This window comes from Paralichthys olivaceus, chromosome 6 (assembly GCF_024713975.1).
Source record: "Paralichthys olivaceus isolate ysfri-2021 chromosome 6, ASM2471397v2, whole genome shotgun sequence".
NCBI lineage: Eukaryota > Metazoa > Chordata > Actinopteri > Pleuronectiformes > Paralichthyidae > Paralichthys > Paralichthys olivaceus.
In genome coordinates, this window is record NC_091098.1 from 2042954 (window position 1) to 2058071 (window position 15118).

General features: G+C 40.3%; 1 protein-coding gene across 1 annotated transcript; it reads right to left on the reverse strand.

Moving 5' to 3' along the window:
- Positions 1-611: 611 nt before the first annotated feature.
- On the reverse strand, positions 612-14678 carry LOC109630605 (uncharacterized). Its single transcript, XM_069526322.1, has 8 exons — positions 14380-14678; positions 12169-13315; positions 8144-8278; positions 6547-6721; positions 3603-3701; positions 3368-3459; positions 2675-2821; positions 612-1370 (listed from the first exon to the last, which is right to left on the reverse strand). Exons 1-8 carry the CDS (start codon positions 14517-14519, stop codon positions 1158-1160), a joined length of 2148 nt encoding a protein of 715 aa, XP_069382423.1. The 5' UTR covers positions 14520-14678; the 3' UTR covers positions 612-1157.
- Positions 14679-15118: the final 440 nt, after the last annotated feature.

Sequence of the window (15118 nt, forward strand, 5' to 3'; positions counted from 1 at the left end):
CAGCACAACCCCAAGTCTGCGGACCCGAAAATTCTTATTCTTACTTATTTTTATTACAATTATAGGAAGTGACGATGATAAAACTAAATATGGAATGACATGAGATTTCAAGCTTATTAAATGATCACTGCACTAGTAAAACCAATCAAGAGCACCTTGTCATCTGTATTGGGCTTTATAAGCACTCTATGAAATGTAATCTCTTCACTGTTTTCTGTGCTGTCATCTGATTCTAAAGTGGTATGAAATATCCATTTCACAGTTACGCAGCAAATTCAGGTTTTAAAGTCCTCGTGATAGTTAATGCTGACACAAAGCAAAAACATGAGCAAAAAGGGCAGGTGGAGGATATATTATAACTAGATGAACAAGGACATTTGGAAATCATGAACTGTATATATCCAGAGGTATCTAGCAGTTAGGAAAAGTTCATTATAATTAATTTGTCTTGACTGTGTCCACTTGATGAATGTAAATCCAATATTCACTGTGTTTAAGCTCTAGGTTTGGTCTCTCTCATCATGGGAAAATATCTGGCTCATTAGCTGCCAAATACATCTCCATCTTCAGCAGCTGGTGAGCATGGGAGTAAATATAACTGCAACATCCTCCAAAAGTCACATTATTTATTTAATCAAATAAATAAGAAAAGAGAGGAAGTAAGTAAACTTAATTTATACTTGAAATTTTAGACACAGTGCTTCACAGGGACAAAAACAGAATACACTGCCTATATTACAATACAAAATAGAAACATTGTAGATACATACATAGTATAAAAACATACAATTATCAGCTCTGAGATTTAAGTAAGCACTAGCATATGACTGGATGGCAATCTGCTCCACAAATACTATGGAACTTTTTGAAGTAAGTCCTACACTTAAAAATAAAAAGTTCCATACTGTTGCTTTAAGATCAGGTGACTCATTTTGAAACCAAACGATGTTAACAATGTTTCTAATGTTTAACAATTTAGAAGGCAAGTTGTTGGAGGTGATGAATGATGACATTATCCAGCAGTTATTACACAATCTACTACAAACTAATCTGTCATTCTCCTCTCTCCTCTGTCACTGCCTCATGTTCTCTTGCTTACTGAAGTCCTGATGTGGCTGCATCCAGGCACCAGGTCAAGTTTGTGCCCTCTGTTGCTCCTATACTGGCCGGGTGGAGGACTCATCTGCCTGCAGCCCCACAATCATGGAGCCCAGGGTACCATTGCTGCCACCGCACGGCTCCATCTGAGCTGCCACGCTCAGGCCAGGGATGTCTGTCCGAGGCTGTGGTGGTGTTTGGCTCAGCATTGAGGAGGGAAGAGAGACTGGGGTGGTGGCGTTCTCACCGAGGCTCTGCACTGTCACTGATGACTGGCACAGAGGTACAGATGAACAGGTGAATTCAACATTACATTCGTTTTCTGTCAATTTCATATAATGTCTGTCAAAAACACAAAGATTAAAGGTTGGTGGCAAACCTTTTTTATAAAAATCTTTATCAATGGCATTCAATTTTACAGGCTAGTTACAAAGGCTAGCTGTTAAGCTATAAGTGGTTGTAAACGATTTGCTTCTCACTGGTAAAGTGGAAGTGAAAGTGCAGGACACATCATAAATACAAATGTGTATATATGGTACACTGACTGACTTCCAGTCTTATTGACTACTCAAAGCTTCAATGCACAAGTTATATTTACCCATTAATTCAGCACCTCTATAATATACTATAGCCTACTATACATTGCTATATTAAAGCATAGTATACTATACTATAGCATGTCCTATAGCAGCCTACTCTGCTATACTGTAGCCTACTATACTATAATATAGCCTGCTATACTATACTACACTATAACCTACTATATCATACCAAAACCTACTATACAATAGTATACCATAGCTTACTCTTACTATACTTCAGTTCACAACACTACACCATACTATACTGTATTGTACTGTACTATAGCTTCTATACTATACTATGCAATACTATACTATAGGCCTACGATACTATACTTCTCTGAGGTTTCTGTTTTATTTTGGTAGTTTTTCTTCACTCTCGTTGAAGGTTAAGGGAACAGGATGTTGCACCTTATTATGCCCTATGAGGCTAACTTTGTGAATATGGAGAGTTGAACTGCACATGCATGTAGCAAGAGCCTCATAACTCAACTCCTTCTACCTAAAAGCTACACTTCAACAACATAATGTGAACAGCATTTACAGGTCACAAACTAATAACAGTAACACTAATATGACATGGCAAAGTAGAGTATGAAACATACCTCAACAAAGCCCAAAACACATCAATGAGTGTATGTGGAAATTTTAAAATGGAGAATTTACTAATAAGATGGACATGCAAATCAGTGAACTTATGGACATCTTAAATATAACAGAGAAGGTAAAAGGGACCTTAAGTACTGACAGAAAATAAACTATGTACAAAAGTTAAATATAAAATATGAAAGTAAAGGAACCGAAAACAAAAACCAGTGTGTCTCATCGCTTTTGTACAAGAAGAGTAAACATAAATAAATAAATAAATTGGAAGCATGGAACCAATTTAAGCCAGAACTGTAAAACATGGAGCAAAACAACTGCACAACATGGACAAATGTTCTGACAGGCTACATGGATCTTCACACAGGAAACACTAAAGCAGTTGAACTCACAGTGCCCACAGAGACTTGACTGCCGGCCACTGCCGTCTTCTTCTTCTTTCTGGTCATGTTAGGATTCCAGTGGCAGACCAGACTGTCGTTCTGCACACTGTAGTTCTTATGGCCAATCAGCCAGTATGTGTTCATTTTTCCTTTACCCTGGCAGGAGAAATAATAAAGAGGTTTGATGCATCCTGGATGTCAAAACTAGTCTATCAGAGATATAATTGTCAATGAGTAATCCAATTTAAAGGATCTGTTCACCTAAATAACAAAGTCTACCAGGAGCAGTATCAGTAAGGTTCTAAATTATCTGTCTATCTACAGTATACACAAGCTACTGCCACCAATACAATATCTTCAATGTCTTTAATATTACATTTAAATAAATAAATGGGCTTCCTTAATGCAAACACAAATGTAGGGTTTGATTGCCTCAATAAATGGACTGGATTTTCTCATCTTCATGACCACTCAAAGTTCAATCACAGATCACATTCACCCATTCACACATACAGTATATGGCCTGTTGTATACATAGCACATTGTCTATCATTCACATATCCCATTGTCACACAGGCAATATAGGGTTCTGTGTCTTGCAGCGACAGATTGGAGGAGCCAGGAATCTGAACCACCTGAGCCACAGCCACCTTACATTACAACACAGAAAGTAAACTTCACAGCAAGACTGAGATCATGTACCTTCACTTCAATCTCTCCCCGAAGCTGCAGCTCATAGGCGTTGTCTTTCATCAGAGCCAAGTAGGTTTCTGAACTGGTGTGGATTCTCTGAGCTGACACACAAACAATGATGAAGGAGGATGGATCTTAACAATATTTCTGATTTCAGTGGGTGCTGACAAAGTATGAAATATTCAACTCCTACAAATATACAAAGTTTCCACTGAATGTGTCTTGTGTGTCTAGGTGCACATACGCAGGCTGGTGGACTCCATTCTGGAGGCTGTGTTGACAGTATCTCCGAAGAGACAGTATCTTGGCATCTTAGAGCCCACTATTCCTGCCACACATGGACCTAGAGAGGACAGAGACAAAGAGCTGTGCTGGACTCATTTGCTAGAGGTTACAAGCATTAACAGTTCAATACATCACACAGGACAGTGCTATAGACAAAGAACGACATAGTGCCTATCTGTTTTTTTATAGTAGCTGACATGCTCACTGTGACAACATGCTGCTGTTGAAACAGGCAAGAGTTATCTATCATTGTTGCTATCTCACGTGCTAACATGCTCACATTTACTTGTTAGCAGTAAATGCAAAGCAAGGAGGCTGCTGGGAATGCCATTAATTCTGCAGGTATTTGATCAACCAGTACCACTGCACCACTGCACTTTACTGAAATACTTTTTCGTCTATACAAACAATAGTTTTCTGCATTGAAAGGTGTATATTATGTACATATTGTCACAACTCCTACTCGCTGTCATTTTGTCCTGTGTGTTGAGTGTATATGGGTTTCCTTAGTGGGAGGAGCTAGGAACATCATCGCCAACTGTGGGTACCTGGCAGGAGCTGACTGAGACAATAATCCAGGATGGGAACATATGAAAATATGATATTTCATGGGCATACACTTTGAAATTCTACATCAGATTGTCCTGATATTGTCTTGATGAGACACTGAGGTGGTAAACTGTCATTGTGAAGTAAAATTAGTATGTGGAAATAAGTAGTTTCTCAATGACAGTCTGTACTGTGCTGCTTGAATTTAAGTTTTTCTTTATTGTAAAGTTTGACTAATTATTCAAACTGGTTAGAGAAATCATACATTTTTAAATTCTCAAATTTCTCTGAAGGTTTCACATGCGGTTGTACTTTTTAATCATGAATTTTATTTAGTGTTCATCATTGCTTCATGATGTTCAATTAGTTTTGTGAATTTTAATGAATGAATTAATGTGTCACCTCATTAATTCATTCATGCATTCACAGACTGATTTTGAAATCACTCTAACTCTCAAAACGTAATGCTTAGAAACAATGTGCACCATGAAATGAGGGAAGGCTGACTGGTACTGCTGTGAGGGTAACTCGACTGACCTGGTGAACATGCTGCTTATTTTGCAATATTTCGCTGCAACTGAGGCAAGAGCTTTTCTCTTCTTAATTCTCTCCTTCTCTGCTCCAACTTTCATTTTCTTGTTATTATACTATCAGAATGAGTTCAGATAGCATAGCTGTAATATCTTCGGCTGTTATGTGCGTCACAGAGAGACGTCACGTGCGACGTGATTACGTTGCTTATGTCAGTTGCCAGATGAGTGGATTTGAAAGGTCCGTCACCTCATTTCTGTTTGCTATAGTAATGCTGGGCAAGGTATCAGATCAGGCAAGACAAAAAGACCATCAGGCCAGCAGGAAATGTCCTGATGTGCAGTCTTCCACTGGCACAGGGGCCTGGTGTCCACAGTCTATCTTCTTCTCTGCAGGCACCCAGTTGGTTATGTTGCAGCCTTAGTTGTCTTCAGTTGCATTATTACTTTCTGCCCTATTCATTCACGTTTTGATAATCAGGCTCTCAGGAAAAATGTCCTCCTGCTCCTGTGTTGTTTTGCTCCAGCTCACAGGGAACCTGAATCAGAGGATCAGACAGGCACCCTTTGTGCCAATTCCTGCCACAGGCTAGCCTTCTAATCACTCGATTGCGGACTGTGTGGGGCCCCTCCCTCGTTCCAGGTCTGGTAGCATGTATTTGTTAACTGCCATGTGCCAGAGTACAAGATATCCTGCCACCTCTCCATTACGCACCATACCTTGTCAGTGGTAAAGGCGCTGACACAATAATATACATTTTTGGCATTCTGTCTGATCAAGGCTTAAACTTCCTCATATCATAGACTCACACTGTTACGCGGGTACTGCACAGAGATGGATCAGGATTGGGAGGAGGGTTTGCCTTGGCTCATGCTGTCTGCCCGGTAAGACAGCATCGTTTTAGCCCAAACGTCCTTGTGTTTGGCACACTGTGTGTGGCCCGTTAGCTGTGTTGCAGGCGGATTGGAAAGAGGCCGATCTGCCAGTGAGTCTGCTGAATTATGTCAATGAGTTCAGGCAGCGCCTTTATGCAGCTGGTGAACTGTCCAAAATGAAAAAAAAAATGCATGATCGCAGGGCAGAGCGTTGTGAGTGTAGTCCCAGTTATCAGGTGTCGGATCTCCTCCCTATTGTGTGTTTCCCGTTCCAAGCGAAGTTTATGGGGCGGGTGGGGACTCCTGCTCCTTCCTGTCAGTTTGTCCTGCCGCTGTTTCTCAATTCAGTGGCTTTAAAAGCCGGGTTGTGACAATATTCTGTTTTTATTCGTTTGAATTTAATAAATATTTGTATTCTCTTATATACCTCAGTAAGACTTGTCTGCATCTGTAACAAGAGAATTGCCCCTATCTTATCTTATCAAATACAATGTTTTACTGATGGCACAAGATAAAAAGTAAAGGATTCTCCTATTTACAATTCCATCACAATTTGTGGCCAGACAAAAATTAAAGCAACTTATTAAGCATCAATTCTTCAGCAGATTTTCATTTTGCGTGATGTGAAGGATTTTAAAGCTCTCAAGGTTTTGTGCACGAGTGAGGATAACCGTAGAGTTGGATAGGGGCACTGCCAGTGATGCACTGGGCTGTTTTGGTGGAGGGGAGCTGAGCCTTTAATTTACCTGTCTATCTATATTCCAACACTTTGCATCTCGACTGAAAAAACATAAATTGTGAGTACCTGGCCAGAAAAAATAACCTCCACATGGTGCGTGTGTTGAGCTGTTAATATACAGTATAAAAACACTAGCGTTTCTACATACATTGTCATCTAGCAATCCAAGTGAAGTATTTGTCTGCTGAGTTACAGCGGGCTCCTCTCACCTGTGTGGATGCCGGCTCGGAGCTGCAGTCTCTGGTTGGGCATGTGAGGCATGGAGACCTGTCTGACAGCTGCTACCAGATCAAGCGCCATCTTGGCAATCTCATCAGCATGCCTGTCCCCGTTCCGCTCAGGAAGACCACTCACCACCATGTATGCGTCCCCTATTGTCTCCACCTGGTTCGATAGGTTGGTAGAATTTTGCTTTCACACATTCATGTGAGACATAATTGCTTAGGCGACATTTTATATTTAAATTTCTCCATTGCAAATTCAACATTTGAGGTTGTATGTTAATGACATGATTTGTCTGATGTTCACTCCCCTGGATCAACCATCCCTGCTCTCATTATTACTATCTCTCTCCTTTTTATTTTTGCCTCCTTCTCCAATCGCTCTCCATCCATCACCAGAAGTCCTATGACTTTCTTCCTGTATTCAAAGCTGCTCAGCTGTGGAATATGACCCAATCCCATAGTGTCATTACATTTATTATAATTTATATAGTTGTATATTGTATGTGTGTGTGTGTATGTGAGTGTGTGTGCACTGTCATTTTTCCACAGTTCAAGAAACAATTTGTTACATTCAGACAAAAACTGAACACTCCGTCGTGAGTTCTAATGCTAAAGGAGTAGTTCAACATTTTAGGATAAATACATAGTGAGCTGTTTAGTTAGATCTAAGTCTCATGGATTTAAGAGGTAGTTAGCCTAGCTTATCATTAAGCCAGGGGAAAGAGCTCGTCTGGCTCTGTTCACAGTTCACCAGTAGAAAGAATAAGAAGCCTCGTGTTGGAGCATCAGTCAGTGCAGGGTCTGCACACATGTGTCATCACAGTGAGGTTAATGGGGCTCTCTATCTCAATCTAGACTGCTGGGGGAACTCCCATCATGCACTGAGGACCTCTCCACTTCTCTCTGTCTCTCTGCCCCCCCACATTCATTCATTTATTTATTTTAATACATGTCAGTAACTATTTCACTTTGTACTCCCATAGTCTCTCTCTCTTTTTCTCTCTCATTGCAGATATCTCTGACCCCGGAACATCAGGACAACAACTTTTACTATTATTATTATTATTAACAACAATATTTTAGTAATTAATTATTATTTGAATTGTGCCTGTCATCAATAATAATCAATAACTTCTTTACACTGATATTGTTTACATTTTAACTAGTCAGATCTGATACCTGATGGTGCTCAAGTATTCCCGGTCTCTCTCCCCCTCCTCCCCCTCCCCACTATCACTCTCTCTTCTCTCCCCTCTTTTCCACTCATCTCTCCTCTCCTCCCTTTTTTCTTTGCTCACCCCAACCGGTCGAAGCAGATGACCCCCCACATTGAGCCTGGTTCTTCTAGAGGTTTCTCTCTGTTAATGAGGGAGTTTTTCCTCCACAGTCGCCAAAGTGCTGCTCATTGTGGGAACTGTTGGGTTTCTCTTTATTAATATGATTTTAAGGTCCTGACCTTCTATGTAAAGTGCCTTGAGATAATGTATATTATGATTTGGCGCTATACAAATAAAATTGAATTGAATTGAATCTCAGAAACTGAAAAAAAGTACATGTGTACATGTGAACATTTCATTGTTACCTTGTAGACATCATATGAATCAATGCGTGTATCAAAACACATGTAGAGGCTGTTGAGCATCTCCACCACTTGCAGAGGAGTACAGGACGCAGAGATAGAAGTGAAGCCCACAATGTCAGAGAAAAAAATGGTCACCTGGAACAAAAAGGAGAGAAGTGACTATAGTGATGAAGTGTATGATGTATTGGATAACACTGGACAGAAATACACTCAGTTATCAGTTTATTAGGTACATCTAGCTAAAACTAATGCAATCTACTTCTACAACAGACCAACTGTAGATCCAGCTCTCATAAATATCAATAGATAGATACACATGAATTATAATCATTTACTTAAGGTACCAGCAATAAAATTGTGGCTGTGCGGTGTCTCCTTTGACTTGATATATTCTTATATCTGACATTATTGTATTGTTAACACATATATACATATATAAACAGGATGTTTTGTTGTTGTAGCCAGTTAAGTTTGACTGTATATCAGTATTTTTTACTGCTTTATGTGCAGTTAGTTGTTTTAGTCCAGAAGTTTCCAGGGTCACAGTATAACTATGAGTTTTGTAATGGTAAAGTAATGGCCAATTTGACCTCTTACATTCACCACAGAGCTATGACCAAAAAGATTTTTGAAAAAGTTTCAAAAAAGAAGTGAGTCACAAGCCAATTACTAATTATTAATTAAGTAAGAATAAAAAGTGAAAAGAACTGTATTTAGAATTGAAATGTAGTAAAGTCATGTACAGCAAAAGTATTGAGGGGAATGATTTGAAATAGATGTTAGGTAAAGAAATAAGAATCATCACCAAGTAGAGTCTCAGTCATCCAGGCCAATCCCAGCATTATGTGAGAGAAAGGGAACACAATAATTGGCATCTGCCTGTGTCTGATTAGTGAAGCCTTAAGTGTAGAAAACCTCAGATTTCTCCTGTGGTCTTAATTCAATAAAATTTTTGTATAGCGCCAAATCATAATATACATTATCTCAAGGCACTTTACATAGAAGGTCAAGACCTTAAAATCGTATTAATATAGAGAAACCCAACAGTTCCCACAATGAGCAGCACTTTGGTGACTGTGGAGAGAAAAACTCCCTCATTAACAGAGAGAAACCTCTAGAAGAACCAGGCTCAATGTGGGCGGTCATCTGCCTCGACTGGTTGGGGTGAGCAAAGAAAAAGGGGAGGAGAGGAGAGATGGGTGGAAGAGAGAAGAGAGAGTGATAGTGGGGAGGGGGAGGAGGGGGAGAGAGAGAGGTGAGAGAGACCGGGAACACTTGTGCACCATTAGGTATCAGATCTGATTAGTTAAAATGTAAACAATAACAGTGTAAAGACTATTTATTATTACTGATTACAGGCACAATTCATATAATAATTCATTACTGAAGTATTGTAATTAATAATATTAATAATGGTAAAGGTTGTTGTCCTGAGGTCTTTTCCTAACAGGTGTTGCATGCGCTGCACAGGACAAGCAGAATCAGGGAGGCTCTGGGTGGACAGCATCACTCTTGACAGTAAGTCATATTTTATATTCCTGTCTGACAAGAATTGTTGGGTCTTAGGTTTTCTTTCCAGAAAACCTGAAAGCTCCACATCAGTTTAAAAATCAGCCCACTGTCCTATTCAGGAGCAGCCCTACGCTGTGCAGAGGGCTTTTGGTACAGCTGCTCCAAACCTCTTCAATAAGCCAGACGCAATTTTCACCCGCATAACTTGTTTTATCTTCTAATGAATATGGAGCAGGGCAATTATAGGTAATTACGCTAACAATAGCAACAAAGGCAGCAAACACACACCTTCATTTAGCATGTTTGCGGATCTTGCAGAGGTTCCCTCTTCACAGCAGCAGCCCCCCACAAGCCCTTGTATCATTATAAACTCTGAATTTGTTTGGGTGAATGATAAAAGTGAATGGGAAGGAGCATGAAGGGAAAGATTGTTTTCTTATCTCTCTTTAGAATTGTTGTCTTCTTTCTACATTTGCCTTTAAGAAATGTTTTATGACTGCTCAGACACCAGTCAAGCTTTCTCCACGACTTCCTACGTTCTGTGCAGCACCATATTCACAAATTTTGATTATTATTATCGTTAATAATAATAATGATAACTGTATTTGTATAGCACTTATCTAAAAAAAATTACAAAGTGCTTCACAAGAAAAATAATACAATCCATGGCTAGAAGAAGAATAAATTATAAGTAAAGGGTATTCAATTCAGTTACATTTTTTGGGCCACTGAGCAGTTTAACCATCACATTTGAGCTCTGTAAGACTGGTTGTTGTAGTGAATATAATAACTTCAATTGTACCTTGGTGTCACCAAGTATTCCAGCCTATTAATCACAATAGCGTTGAGAGAGGCTAAAAGTAAATCTGACTGGCTACTGGCTTGTATGGCAGTGCTATGAAAGCCATGTGGCCCGCTCAGTAGATCAGATGTCATTACCTCAGTGCCTTTTTTATTCTCTTTATTTATTTATTTGTTTTTAAACTAAATTGAACTAAATACCTATTCTCATAGGTTGCAGAGTCAGAAGCTGCCATATTAACCCAACAGTTCCCACAATGAGCAAGCCCTTTGGCGACTGTGGAGCTGAAAAACTCCCTCTTTAACTGGGAGAAACCTCCGGCAGAACCAGACTCAATGTGGGCGGCCATCTGCCTCGACCGGTTGGGGTGAGCCGAGAAAAGTGGGGAAAGAGGAGGTGAGTGGCAATGAGGGACTGGAATAGAGAGAGAGATGGGGTGGTGGGGTCAGGGGAGGGACTTTAAGATCATCATACATGAACTCTATAGGTTTAAGATTAAGATTCCTATAGGTGTCATTATTGTGGTAAAAGTAGTTACAGGTCGCATGTTAGAAATGCTTCCCTGTAAAAGTAAGTTTTGAGCAGTGATTTAAAGATCGGTATTGAGTTTGCAAGCCTAATCTCATCCAGCAGGGAGTTCCAGAGCCTCGGGGCTCTGACAGAAAATATTAAGCCCCTGCACTCTTGTCCCACTTAACTAAAGTACAGAATTGTGGCTCTCTGTAAGGCAAACCTCTATGCTCTCTCTGGCTCATCTTTTTTTTGCTTTCATGTGTCCTTCACTGAGTTTAATTCCAATAAAGTTTTTAACACAGGGATTTTCTACTGATCAGCTATGTCGGCTCTAGATCCAATTCCACATCATTTCTCCTCTGTTGCCCATCTGAAGCACAGCCTGATAGGATGCTGAAATACTAAAAGTTGATTTATTGACCACCTCTTTATGAAATAACGTTAATCTTGCAACATAACGAGACAATAAAGTAATTCAAAGTCAATTCATTGGTGTAAATGTTCCAATAAGCAGTGACATGATAAAATATGATTCACCAAATCAAGTGTGAGTCTGAAAGCCTAATTAAATGCCAAAGGATTGCATGGTGTTTTTTTTTTTAAATTGTGCATTTGTAACTATTTGGGGTTCAATATCTTGCTCCCGAACAGGAGTTGGGCATCAAACCACTTCCATGCCTGCACTTCCTGTCAGCCACAGTTGCCCAGCACAACTATTGTCTGGTCTGTTGGCTGACCTGAGCTTGTGGTTTGGCGTCTTGCTAAAGGTAACCTCAATATTGATAGAGATTCACATCCCAGCCCAGATAACTACTGACCTTGCTTTGTAAAACGTCTTTTTTTCCACAAAATTCCAAGTTCCACCTTCAGTCTAAGCTTTGGTCACCTCAGGCTGCATCTCTGCTGTGATTCAACATCGACTCAGAGATATTTAGCTGTCTCAAAATCATCTCCCACCTTCCAACAAGAGCATAGTTGCCTCTTGTTCTTGGTAACTTCCCTTCAGGATCAGTGAAGCCGGAAGTTCACTCTATCAGCAAACTGTTGCAGAACTATTAATACTAGAAATTAAAGATAAAGAATGGAATGTGATTCTTCAGCTGCACAGCAAGTGGCTTCTCTCAAATGTATTTGAAACTGGTTTTGATAAATAATTGAGGAGAAATTTGAGTTTTTTTTTAAAATAGTTTGCACCAACCTTTTCATAGCTCTCTGCCTCGACATGTTTACGTTGGCGAAGCTGCTTTGCGACTGACTTGGGCAACATTTGGTTCAGCAGATCTTCAGCCAGCTGCCTCTGGTGCTTCAGGTCCTCTGTCCTCTCCCTCAAGCTTTGGGCATAGCTCTGTATCCATTCTGTCATTTGCTTGAAAGAGAACATAACCACCGGGTAGATGAGGCAGGCGATGGCCAGCAGGCAGATCTTCATACTGAGGCCTGATGACACAGATCGAGACACCAACCTGAGAGCTGGCACTGCACTCTCAAATAAGCACTGCTGAGTGTTTGTCAGAGCTTGAATTCCAAGATGAGACCCAGACAGAAGCACTGTTCCTGTTCCAGAGAGCTGCCACAGACTTGAGTCAAACATATAGGAATGTTTTTCATGCTGGCTCGAGTTTAACTTAAGATCTATGTTCTCTAACCAGCAGTCATTCAGTTGTTCGTTCAAAACCTTAGCGAAGCCGAGGTAGCTCAGTACATAAGTCCACTTGTACTGGAAGTCAGTCTTAGCTGCCATATGGGGAAATTCCATCAGCTGGTGGTTGAGCTCTATAAATGTTACCAGGAGTCTTGCAGACAGTACATCTCTCCAGTTAGAACTCTGTTTGACTTTGACTAAAGTATCTTCTACAGTACCCCAGATGTCCAGAAGTCTATCGATGACCACGGTAAAAGCAGAAGTACCATTTTCACTTGTGCTGTTTGCATACATTGAAGTATTTAGAAATCCTTGAACGCCCCTCTTCATCTCCTGGCAAAATCCAGCCAACTCAACACTGCAAGAAAGCCCGTAGCTGTTACTGTGACCTGCCATCTCTCCACAGAGATGACCAAACACTGGAGACAGAACCTCTGAAAAACTGGCTTCCAGTGTCTCATTGCCTGTGTGTTTGGCAAATAAATGTCTCATCTTTTGCAGCTTACTGACAAGTTGCAGGATGGCTATCGTCCTGCACGAAGTCAGCTCGTCGTAGGCGGCCTCTGTACTGTGCAGCAATTCAAAGTGGGAGCTAAGGTCAATGGATACAGAACCAAGAAGGGCCAGCAGAGAGAGGAGGCAGGCTGTCAGAATTCGACGAACAGTGCGACTACTGCCAGACAGGGAACATGGTATGGAACACCTGGAACACAGGAATACAACAGTAAAGGCTGAAGAAGGGGTGTGGGTTCAGTACGCTCCAAAGCTAATTCAAGACACATTTAATCATCTTCACATATGAGGTGGTTTGTTGCATTGCTGGTTTTGGACAGTTACAAACAAACAATGTCAACGTTAGTCACGTATATGAGAAATAGGGGGAGGGATGTTCTTCATACTGACACCTTGAAGCCTATAGGACAAGAATTTGTTCTTAGATGTATGGGCCCTAATTAATACATGAATTGCAATTATTTATTAGCACTACTTTTATTAGCCATTACCTCCCGCCCCCCCCCCCCCTCTCTCTCTCTCTTTCATTCTGTAGGTTCTCCAGAGCAGCAGATCTGACACTACTCAACGATTATTATGACTAATTATTAATTAATAATCATAATAATAATTACCAATGCTGCTATAATTAATAATATCATTACATCTATAAATATTACTTGTATTATTTTCAACAACCAGTTTGACAGAGCTTAAATATGACGGACAACTGTTTCTTGTCTCTCTCTCTTCTCTTCCCTCTTTTCCACCCACCTCTCATTTCTCCTCCATTTTTCTCTCCATCCCAACCGGTTGAAGAAGATGTTTGCCCATATTGAGATGGGTAATTCAATCCAATTCAATTTTATTTCTATAGCACCAAATCATAACATACATTATCTCAAAGCACTTTACATTTAAGGTTAATGTAATGTCAGAGGTTTCTTGCAGTTAGAGGGACTTTTTCCTCTTCACAGTTCTCAGTGTTGGCTGGTGGTTTCTCTCTAATTTTAAGGGACTCGACCCTTTTGTGTAAAGTGCCTTGAGAAATGTATGTTGTGATTTGGAGCTCACATTAAATTGGATTAAGGTTGATTTCAAAACCACAACCCAGTGGTTTCCATCATGTGAGTGCAGTCAGAAGGATGAAGATGTTTGTGAGATGGTTCTCACAAACATCTTCATCTGACTTCACCACTGACACAAATCCAATCTCAGGCAGCATGTGGATCACATCACGACAGTTTAAAAAACTCTCTGGGGAGTTTGGTTCACCTGCACTGATGGTCACTGTCAGCATCCTGCTGCGTCCCCGGAGCGACCCTCCTCTTCTTTATGAATCTTCTTGTGAGAGAAGCAGAGGACCTGGTCCCAGATGTGAAACACTGTTCTTTCATCAAGTCCAGCTTTGACATGAGACTGATGCTGCAGACCCACACACACGCACACACGCAGACACGCACAGACACACTCAGTGTTTCTGCAGCCCCGCAATCAACACACGGCAACAAGTCAGCAGCAGCAGCTTCACAACTTCCGCTTAAAACCTTCACAATAAAGGTTTCAAAGGCTCTTATAATAACGGACTTTCCATCTGACTCTCACTTGTTGGCACAAAAATAAAATCCATTTTAAAACCATTCATCGAGCATTTAAAGGTTCAGTGTGTAGAATTTTGTGATTGTTGAAATTGCATGTTGGATACCCCTCACCTCACCCTCTCCTAAACATGAAAAAGAACCTGTGGTAACCTTCAGTTGTCATAAAAACTCAAAAGGTGTTTAGTTTGTCCAGTCTGGACTAATGTAAAAAACATGGCGGCCTCTGTAGAGAGGACCCCCTCAATGTAAATATAAAGTATTTCAATATAAAGGGCCTTTTCTGGGGTAAAGAAAACTACAATTCATACAATTTAGATCAAACACACTAGTGAAAACGCACAACTTATATACACTTTTCACTAAGGAAATATTGCTTGTAGATTAAGTTTCAGTGGCACAGGATGATTGCACAA

Excerpts from the sequence above, each read along its gene's own strand:
- LOC109630605 (XM_069526322.1), bottom strand. The coding sequence starts at position 14,519 with ATGTCAAAGCTGGACTTGATGAAAGAACAGTGTTTCACATCTGGGACC. Across the intron at positions 8,279-12,168 it reads AGGCAGAGAGCTATGAAAAG|GTGACCATTTTTTTCTCTGA; the intron begins GTTGGTGCAAAC and ends TTTTTGTTCCAG. Across the intron at positions 3,702-6,546 it reads CCGAGCCGGCATCCACACAG|GTCCATGTGTGGCAGGAATA; the intron begins GTGAGAGGAGCC and ends TGTCCTCTCTAG.